Here is an 11,120-nt window from a genome sequence, read left to right on the forward strand (position 1 = left end):
TAAAGTTTGAATTGATTGAATTGATTGATTTATTGATTGAATATCTGAAGCACTTTTTTGACTTAAATAATCTAAAGCAATCAAAGCTTTAGTGCTAAAAGCTTCTGTCTTCCGTCTGTTCGAGAAGGGTCAGATCATCACCACCATGCAAACGTAGCGTCTAAAGCCGGGGTTTGACTCTGTGAGCTACTTCCACAAAACAAAAATGGCAAAGAGCTGCTCATGCTTTGATGGCAATGTGCAACCTCAGCAAAGCCTTAGAGGAGGAGCTGAGACGCTGGGGCCACATGCAGAGAGAACTGGGCTCAGTTTACACTTGTGTGAGCTGTGGATATGAGACAGAACCAGGAGGCACTTCCCACGGGCCCAGAGACGTTTGAGGACACCTGATGAATGGACCTTTAACACAGAGGACATTGAGAAGTTTGCGAATGTCTTGTCTTTAACAGCAGGACTGACCTTTTTGCTCAAATCATTCATGTTTCGTCCAGAACCGAAAGTTTTTCAAATTTTCTGATCTCGGACGACATTAATCTTGTTGGACTGGAAGACTTTTGCAACAGGAAAGTTCAAAATACAGCATTGTTTCATTAACTTGTATGTCTTTTTTAATCAAATCTCTTCATTTTAAGGACATACACTGCAAGACTGAACTTCTGTGTTGTCATTTTTCAAAAACAAAGCCAAGGCAGAAGAGTTTTCCATCCAAGTTTTGCCAGATTTGCACCGCAGCTCTTCGCGATCTCCACTTTCAGATCATGAACGTCCGTCCCAGCCACGCCATCTCTCCTCAGCCCACCGCGCTCCTCCACTGCCCCCCCTCCGGCTTCTCCCTGGGCCCCCGCCTGCACCACGGCCCGATCGTCCTCCACCACCGCCCTTCCCCCAAACCCCAGCGGGACCTGAGCGCGGACGAGCAGCAGGAGCTCCGGCGCAAGATCAACAGCCGGGAGCGCAAGCGGATGCAGGACCTGAACATCGCGATGGACGCCCTCAGGGAGGTCATGGTCCCGTACGCGTCCAACCCGACCTCCCCACAAACCCCCGGGAGAAGATTGTCCAAGATTTCGACGTTGGTTCTGGCCAGAAACTACATCCTGCTCTTGGGGTCGTCTTTGCAGGAAATGCGGCGGCTTCTCGGGGAGGTGAGCGGGATGGGGGTGGGTTCCGCGCCCGTGCCCCGGCTGCTGCTGACGACGGGAGGTTGGCCGGTGGTTTCCAACCCGGCGCAGCAGATCCTTCTGACGCAGGAGTCCTTCCTCGCGCAGGCTTCTTCCGGCGCTTCGTCCGGCGGGAAGTGTCCGGTGATGGCGCCCCACTCCGGCGCGGTGGAGACCATGCTCGTCCCGGGACAGTGGGGCAGCGCGGGAGGGAACCCGTGCCCCTGCGGAGTGTGCAGACTGCCGAGGTTTAACCACGCAACGACGCCGGCGAGGTTTCCGAAGTAAGGGCTGAGAGAATGGGTTGTTTTTGGGGATTCGAGGTCAGTGATTGTGGAGGAGACGTTTTTGCCAAATTAAAAATAACTGTTGCCTTTGACCTTCTATTTGAAATAAATCAAAGGGTCACTATCTTGCAAAAAATGTCAAAAACTTCCATTTATGAAAATTTGGACGGCAAACTGGGCTTTCTGAAAGAGTCGGACTCAGAGAGCATCCCTGACCGGTGCCACAAAGTGAACAACATCCCGGCTAATCTTCACAACATTAGGGCTGGGACAAAGTGCTCTATATATGTTTAGTAATGATCTGCTTACGATATAGGGGCCAATACGATTCAAATGTATCGCTTTGTGATGAACTGAATGCATTGGAAAGCACAAAGTCACTTTCCAAAAGCTTTAACCACATGTTGATCTGTCTGGTGCTGTGTGAAAGATTTGTTTTAAAGTTCAAAGGCTCATTATAAGTATGGTTTGTATTAGCAAGCATTTGAAACAAAGGGGTGTTTAAATGAATAGGCCACCGTTTTTCCATACTGAGATATGTTCTTACCTGAGCTTTGACGAGTTCTTTAGGACCTGTCTGATCTTCAGTCACGTAAACACAGCGCAGACGGCGTTAGCATTTAGCCTCTCCCTCTCTCCTCTATAGCTCCAAAACAGGTCAAGATAGAAGCTACCAAGCTCTTCCACGTTTTCCCTATTTAAATATGGTTACGTGAAGTGTTCCACTACAAAGTATAATTACACAAAATTAAACAATGTGGATTTTCTAAGCGGATAAAAGGGGGGACTATATTGTAAGGCGTAATAATACCAGCAGTAGTTCGAAATCCGCGCAGTAATCTTCACTTTGCTGTGCGGATGCCAATAGCTTTAATGCTACTATGTTTTTATGCAAATTCATAACCTTTTGTTCCAACTTGGCCCCCTGTGGTCCCATAACCCAAAAACCTATGAGACCTATGGGACTCTTCAATTATTATTGTCGTTATTGACTTTATTCCGGACACGGGAATGATGGTTAAAAGAAAAGACACACATAAAAGCCAGTGAGTCAATGTGACCTTTGTCATTCACGAACTATGACCTGGTCTTTCATACGAATTGGCTTTGTAATACCATGTGATACATTATGAGTAGGATAATTAAACCGTAATTATGGGCGTGGGGGTTTCCAACAATGATGTTAGCAGCAAAAAAAGATTAAGCCTAAAATATATTTCCCAATTTGAACCACATTGAATTATTTTGGCAGATAACAGGCTTTGCCAAAAGAGTCGGACTCAGAGAGCATCCCTGACTTGTGCCACAAAGTGAACAATGTCTCGCCTAATCTTCCCCTCTCTTAGGGCTGGGACAATATGCTTTAGTAATGATACACTGGTCGTGATATAGGGGCTGATATGATTCAAACGTATCACTTTTTGATAATGAAAAAGAAAGCACAACTTTTCAAAAGCTTTAGCCACATGTTTCCACAACTTTTCAGGCCATGACTCCCAAAATCACTCGGGACCCCTTCTATAAAATGTAATTAGTATTTATAATTACTTAAAGAGCAAAACATTTAAAAACTGGTTTAAAGTCGTTTGGATACAGTATTTTGATAATTTCACTACAATATGATGTTTTCAATCAAAAATACATCAAATTCAATGTCAGAGATGGGAACCACTTAAAACAATGGTTCAGTCTGAGTGAAAGATTTTTTTGTTTTTTTTTAGTGCACATTAATGCTCATTAAAGGGACTATACAGAGTTTAAAAGTGTTCAAACTAAGTATTTTCCTCCCACTACATGTTCCTCCATGTCCTAATGTGTAGAATGAGCTCAGACCTGTTCACCACAACTGCCTCTAAAATCCTGCACTGTCGCTCAGAAAGGTGTTAATTCGGGTCTGAAGTGCCGTCATGCAGGAGTTTAAAGGGGGGGTATTATGCAAAATGGACTTTTTCAAGCTTTGCATCATGTTATTCTGTCATTCCCTCATTAAAAACATGCCTGAAGTGTTGCCTTGGCACATTCACGTATTTCTGAGTAATCTGTAAAAACTCTGATGGCGGCCATTTTAGGGATAGGTTTGCCTGAGTCCTCCTAGGAACGCCCCCACCTCCTGGAGACGCCTCCGAGCTTTCGTCACCAGCCGAGTAACCGACCACTGCTCCTCAGCAGAACCCCCTCCCCACTGATGCCACAGACAGCGTGTGGAGGGGGCGTGTCTAAAGGCTCAGAGGTTCTTAAAGAGACAGAGGCCGATTTCAAGACATTCACTACAGCCATTTTGAGAGAGACATTTTATACAAGGCAGTTATTCTAATTTACTGCATTTACAGACCAACAGAAGGTTTGTCATCATTGTAGTGAGATATAGACTGGTGCTATGGGACTGAAAAAAGCATAACACCCCCTCTTTAATATTGAAGGTGAAGTTACACGTATGACCTGAGGTGGCAGCAGTGAGAATAAAATCACCAACTTGAATCTCTTTAAATGTTTTGTTTGTTTTAAGAATACGACAACAGCCTCTAAGTTTGGACGAGTCAGAAACATTCTGCTCATGTGGTATAAAAAACATGGACGGATATTTAAAAAATCTTGCCTCATGCATTTGACAGAGATGAGAGGATGTGCTGTGTTCCCTCCTCCGTCCTTGCACTATCGTTTGCAGTAGAAAGCTGCAGTCTCATTAAAATGTATTAAACATTGCAAAAACATTATCTTGTTCCAGCCCTACCTGCCGTTTATCATGTATCACTGATGTGACATGAGAAATATCCAAAAAGAAAGTTCCCAAATGTTCCACCAGATCATTTATATTTGTGTCCATCATCCAGCTGTATTTATCCAAACTGCTCCACAGAACCTTTACAAAAGTCATTTAACAGGCCCCAAATCTGAACCGCAGCAATACAGTGTTTACAGTTTGTAAGCAGATTTCTACAACTGTCAGAATGGACTTTATTATTTGTAACAAGAGGTTTTATATAAAGCTATTTTTCTAACATTTTTAACATGTTTTATATAATTATTACTTTTCTAACCACTAATCTATTATTCACTGCATAATCTCTGTCATAGCCAAACGATGTTTTACATACTGTACAAATGGATTCATCAATGTTCACGTTTTGTAATGAACTCATTTTAATAAAGTCTTTTGGATACAGTTGTGTATTGTTGCTCTGTGTGATGTGAAATTTGAACACACACTTTAACATCTTTGTCAGGTTTGTAAAAGTTAAAACTGTCATTTTACACTGACATTTTTGTGTCTTTAGCTTTTTCAATGACCTAAATCCAAACACACGAGCACACATTCAAAACAGGGTTGGTGATTGCAAAAGATTGGCTGGACTTAAACCACATTAAACAAATATATGCTTTACATTTACTGTACGTTCGTGACTGATGTGACATTATCTGTCTTTGACTTCATCGAGCCTCCTTCAACTAATTTAAGATAAACTGGACTCTGCACAGCATTTATTTTATTTGACAAGTAAAAAAAAGAAATCACCAATGGATTTTGTGTTTGTGCACTTCAAATAAGAAACAAAATCTTATTTAAAAAATACAGCTCATGGTTGAGGTCGTCTTATAACCGGAAGAGCACACTGTCGTGGTGTCCATGGGCAAGACACTTGTGGTACTTGTGGTTCCTTGATGTAAAGCGCTGATGTAAAGAGTGTCTAATGTAGGTGGAAAAGTCTGATGACCATTTGCCATTAACCAGACTTCTAATTCCAAGTCCAATGAGATGTTTCTTACTGTAACTCACTGTTCTGATCTGGAGTCGCTGCAGTCTGGTTCAACAACACTAAGTGCCCGAAGAATGAGATCCGCCGACTGCCTTAAAATCTCGAGTGACCAGGTTATTCCATCAATGGATTTTCATTGATGGAAAATCCATTGCATAGATTACAAGATGCCAGGATTCATTGGACTCACATTTTGAAAGAGCGATTCAGGGAGAATGAGGCATCATTTTCACTTGTCTTTTTACGCAGGCTTCGAGAGTTTACCCAAAATACTAGGATTCTTTTGAACTTTTATTATTGTGTAATTGAGAGTGACCAGTTGTATTACAGTGTGGTTTGGTCTCACTCTGAAAGAGAAGAAGGCTTTGAACAAAGTGGTTCTCTCAGCCTCAGGACCACTGGCTGCACTTTGCCGCTCCTGGAGCCACAGATAAAGCTCGACGACTGAATCCAGCTTTAAAGCTCGAAAATGATGCCTAAGGCCTTTTTTGAGATGCTTCCTTCAGGGAGACGGTATCGCTCCATCATATGTTCTACTGATCGACATATTAACAGTTTCTTTCCTCAAGCTGTGATCACTTTAAACAAGGCACTTTAAACAAGCACTTCTATTATATTTATCTGTGTGGACTTTTATTGTACAGTATTTTGCCCTTAGGCTTTTAATGTGGCAGTGTTTGTTTGTTCTGTTTTTTTATATTGTGTGTTTTTACGTGTTTTACATATCGCACTTTGAGCTCTTTGCACATTTTTTTCCAATGTGGTTTTTCAAACTGCAAATGGCCAATAAATGAATCTGAATCTTGTTGATCGGCCGTCACAGATCCAGTCCAGATCTTCACCTCATTGAGAATCTTTGGGATGTGCTGGAGAAGACACTTCAGGAGCTTATTTAAATAATTAAAGCGTACGATCCTTTTTTAGTAGTAACTTTTTTCACTGTCATTCCATATCTTATTGATCACTTTTTGCAATGTGTTGCCCAAACTTTGAACAATGTTTATTATCTGTACAGAACTCTGTTCTCTCTGTCATAACACTGTAGCTCAGGGACACATGCATCAATCGCAACAGGATGCAAAAAGTGCATTTTTATAGCATTTTCTTCTAAATTCATTCAGATATGGATAGATGTGTTTTCCTAAGTTGAGCAGGACCACACCTCACCTCACATAAGCCCTTTCCTGTCTCCGTCCCATAAATACCTCCCGGTCCCTCTCCTCAGTCTCTCCTCAGCGTTCCTGTGTTCGTACCCCTCCCTCCCTCCCTTATTTCACTACTTCTCAATCCTTCTATCTTTTAGGTCAGTGGGGATGAAAGCCCGAGAGCTCGTCGTCTCATACGAAGCCCCAAAACAGCAACATGACATCATTCACCTCCAGTCGTCTCGCTTGTTAAATAAAGTTTATTCCCCTTTGAGGTTGTGGTCCCATGCATGGGCGTCGGACTGGGGGGGTAAAGGGTGCTGAGTACCCAGGGCCCAGTGCAGGGTGGGGGCCCTCAAAAAGTTTCCTCATAATTAATGCTATAAGAAACAAACACAACCGGGCTGAAATACAATGGTTGCTAGACCGAATTTTGCACAAACAATAATGATGGATGAATTTTCGGGCCCTGACCTTTAACCTCTTAACCCCCACCTGAACGGATCCCATTTTCTCCAGTTTGGCTTTACCCTAATCAAAAAGCTGCTTGGGGAAAAAGCACCAAAACAGACACAAAAAATAAGACGAAAAAAAGGATGTAAACGCAACGAAAATGTGACAAAAATTCAACAAAAATGTGACAAAAAATCAAACAAAATGTGACAAAAATTCTACAAAAATGTGACAAAAATTCAACAAAAATGTGACAAAAATTCAACAAAAATGTGACAAAAATTCAACAAAAATGTGACAAAAATTTGACAAAAAATCAACAAAAATGTGACAAAAATGTGACAAAAATTCAACAAAAATGTGACAAAAATTTAACAAAAACTCAACAAAAAAATGACAAAAACTCAACAAAAATGTGACAAAAATGAAAAAAAAAAAAAACAATAAAAAAAACATAAAAAAGGTGAAACAACACAGCAAAAACGAAAGGAAAAAGATCAATTTTGTGGGTCTCAACTTTCAAATGAGGTGTTACACAGGCCTATATAAAGGCCAAAGGGGACAGAATGCATTTGGTTCAGGCGGGGTGTAAGAGGTTAAAAATAACAATCAAACCAACCATGAACTAAGTCTCCATGTGTTTTTTTTTTCAGGTCGACCAATGTTTTCACCTGGTTCGGCTTTATATAATTATGTTATAATAGAAATGAAATGAACTGCACTGTAAAACCGTCACTGTTATGTGGTTAAAGAACATCAAATATGAGCGGGGGTCCACCAAGATCGTTTGTACCCAGGGCCCAGAATTAGGTGCTTACGCCCCTGGTCCCATGTTCTCTCTGCTCTGTGCGGATTTGACAACAAAGTTTACGTTCCTCACAGCAAAGTGCGCTTCCGCCTCTGCAGTGGATGTGAAGAAACACGTGCAACGTTGGGGAAAAACTGTAGCGTATATTTTACCTCAACAATCACTCACACGGTCCCTTTTCCTCCACCCCGCGTCAAACTGCGCGGTCGAAACCCTCGCCTTGTCTAATCCACAGGTGTAAATGTCCCGAGCGTACGTTCCTGCGCCACTTCTCCGCGCACTCCACTCACAAAACGCTGAAAAGACGTCTTGTGCAGCCTTTACACCTCCAGAGCCCTTTACGCCTTCGGTCTATTCACCTCCCCCCCCCCCCCCGACGAGCAAAAGATCAAAAAACTCCGCGCAATTACCTCCACCGGCGAGAAAGAACCCCGCATTTTGATCATTCACCCCTTCTTGGAGCGTCTTTTCGGAGATGGGACGGGGACGGGGGGGGCCTGGTCACTCCACCTTACAAGATGTTCAAACGGCCAGAAAATGTGTCGCCGTGAATGGGTTTTGGCGAACTACATCAAAAGGGGACAAAGAAAGCATCTGGGGGGAAGATTTTTTTTCTTTTTTTTGGGGGGGGGGCTACTTCAACCTGGCAACAAGCTCCAAATTCGGTCATAATCGCGGCGTAGATTACATATGTCCAATAATTGCTCCGGTTGGATGGAAGGGGGGGATTAGCTCGGGTGAAAGGAGCGCGGTGAATGGACAAGGCGCCGGACAAAGGGTGCGCGGGATGCTATTAAGACAGATTAGGTGGAAAGAAGACCTGATTTGTGTCCGAAGAGAGGCCAGGGGGAGATCAAAGTGGCGAAAGGAGAAGCTCGGCGATTCATTTACATATAGCTGCGTTGTGATGGGAGTCGTCGTGCGTTTTTATTGAGGCCGGAGTGGCAGGAGTTGGCGCTGAAGTGGCGTTAAAATGAAAATGAGACGAGGTGGTGATCGGAAAGTGATTTTCTAGACACTTTGGTGGGTTTTGTCATTCACAGATCTGCGGCCTCTCACGTCGACTACATTAAGGCGGTGAAGTGTCTTGCCCAAGTGCACAGAAGCATGCAAGCTGATGTTAACACACAATCGTCTTAGAAGAAAAATAAGACTGCACGAAGCTGTCATTCCCAAACCTTTTCTCCACATCATCCTTATTCTACCAGAAACAATGTGAGGAGTTTTTGATTTTAAGAAACAAATAATAATCATTAATATTAATTTCAAGGTTCATCTAGCCTGGCTAACGCCAGACTAAAATCACAAGTGATATTTAGTCTGGGGACACCAATTCATTTTCTCGTAGGAGAGGCGTGGTTTACGGGGCGCTACGAATGTCTCTCATTCGTCTGCACGAGGCCACAGCCAATCGTATCATCGTATCCGATGACGTATGACGAACCCGCTGTAAACTTTCGAGCTAAACTATTTAGAACACGGCCTAAAGCTCGATCAAAAAATAGCGTCGCGTCTGCTGCTGTCATGTTTGATCCGTAAATAAACTTTTTTTTTTAAATCCGTAAATAAACATCTTGCCGTCCCTCCTCGTTCTGTGATTGGTTCCCAAATCCACGCGAAATTTCGGCCATGGTCCCCAGGCTGTTGTGCAGTTCCAAATGATTCGAGCGCACACAGCAGCCTGGCGTTAGCCAGGTTAAGGTTCATCATCAATTTGAGGAATTTGATGATGCACAACAGAGATTTAAACAAAAGTTTTCCAAACAAACGGAAGTATTGTCAGTTCTTTAACTCCTTCCTTTGAAGATGAGACTCTGCTGGTGAATAGGAAACATTGAGCCATCAATACGAAACTTTTCTGATATAAATATGTGGAAAAAATGTCTACGTTTTCTTTTTCTTTTTTTTTCTTTTTTTTTTTTCCAGAATTTTTCCATACAGAAAAACAAGAAACAAGAGGTGTACATACAACAATTATATGACTGTGTTATTTATACATGTGGTATAGAGAATCATACAAAATCAGGTCTCCTGGGCAAGATATAAGTTCTCCACTTCGCCCAGATTTTGTCGAACTTGTCCATTTGGAGTCTTTTATGAAATGTAATTCGTTCCATAACAAATATTGCATATGTAAGATTATACCAATCTTCCACGTTCAGGGATATTGAACTCAACCATCTTTTTGTAATCGATTTCCGTGCTGCTAGACTCAACATACCAAACAATAGCTGCGTCTCTTTATCTGTGTCAATAGAAAATAATGAGCCAAATAGTAATTCGTCCCAGTCTAAAGTTGTTTTTGTAGCTTTAGCATGATTTTCAATTCGATTTTAATAGAATTCCAAAAATGTTGTATTAATGGGCAAGACCAAAACAGGTGGTACTGTGACACTTCCCAGGCTCCACAATTTCTCCAACAACTGGAAATGCCTGAGTAATGTGAACTCTGAGCTGGAGTAATAAAGAACCTACAAAGGCTCTTCCATCCAAAACATCTCCATAAGTTTGAACTAGTGATTTTCCACTGAAAAACGCAATGTTTTAGCCAAATATGATCCAGTATCAAATTATGTGATTCTCTTTCCCATTTTTGTTTTAAATAGTCAGTGTTTATCCTTTTTCTCTCTTGAAAGTCCTTATATTGTCTAGAAATCAATTTAAGACCTGAGTCCGCCCCATATGCTTTAGTGAAGATAAATGTATATGTTTTCTATCATTATATGTTTCCATGTAAAAAAAATAAGGCATTTTGTTTGTATTTTCAACAAAATCTAAATAATGGATAGACCCAGATTTATGTTTGTTGACAAGATTTTCTCATTTTGGAACTTGTATTGTTTTTGAATAACATAATCATAAGTGAAAGCCGTGCTTTTCAAAGCTCAATAAATCAGGCCGGGAATAAGACATTAAAAAAACCTTCAAAATATTGTTAAACCCAAGACTGGAATACAGGAGCTATTGTGGTTATTTTGTTGCATGAATTGAACAAAACCTTAATTTTGAGAAAACTAGCCCTGAAGTTTTGCACCGCTCTTCTCTCGATGAAAGAAAAACAACACATGTAAGTGATATAGTCATGTCCGGGACCCTTGGCAGGACACGTGGATGTAAAACATGTCAGTCTTTGTGAATGAATGCGTGAGGGAAAGGGAAATATCTCTGCCTCACTCGCCACAAAACATCATAGAATAAGCATTGTGCATTTCTATACGTGAAAACTGAGATGTTAAAGGGGGAAAACGATTAAACAAAGTGAAGATTACTGCGCGGATTTCGATCTACTCCTGGTATTATTTCGCCTTACAATATAGTTCCCCCTTTTATCCGCTTAGAAAATCCACATTGTTTAATTGTGTGTAATTATACTTTGTAGTGGAACACTTCACGTAAACATATTTAAATAGGGAAAATGTGGAAGAGCTTGGTAGCTTCTATCTTGACCTGTTTTGGAGCTATAGAGGAGAGAGGGAGAGGCTAAATGCTAACGCCGTCTGCGCTGTGTTTAC

The 11,120-nt window shown here is 41.6% G+C and overlaps 1 protein-coding gene across 1 annotated transcript; it reads left to right on the forward strand.

Moving 5' to 3' along the window:
* The first annotated feature begins 335 nt into the window (after window positions 1–335).
* olig1 (oligodendrocyte transcription factor 1) lies at window positions 336–1,469 on the forward strand. Its single transcript, XM_079563291.1, has one exon. The coding sequence runs from the start codon at window positions 600–602 to the stop codon at window positions 1,446–1,448; it is 849 nt and encodes a 282-aa protein (XP_079419417.1). The 5' UTR covers window positions 336–599; the 3' UTR covers window positions 1,449–1,469.
* The last annotated feature ends 9,651 nt before the right edge of the window (window positions 1,470–11,120 follow it).

The sequence above is a fragment of the Gobius niger genome (assembly GCF_951799975.1).
Source record: "Gobius niger genome assembly, chromosome: 9".
NCBI classification, from domain to species: Eukaryota; Metazoa; Chordata; class Actinopteri; order Gobiiformes; family Gobiidae; genus Gobius; species Gobius niger.

Bases quoted from the DNA above. Each gene is read 5' to 3' on its own strand.
- olig1 (XM_079563291.1), top strand. From the start codon at position 600: ATGTCTTTTTTAATCAAATCTCTTCATTTTAAGGACATACACTGCAAG.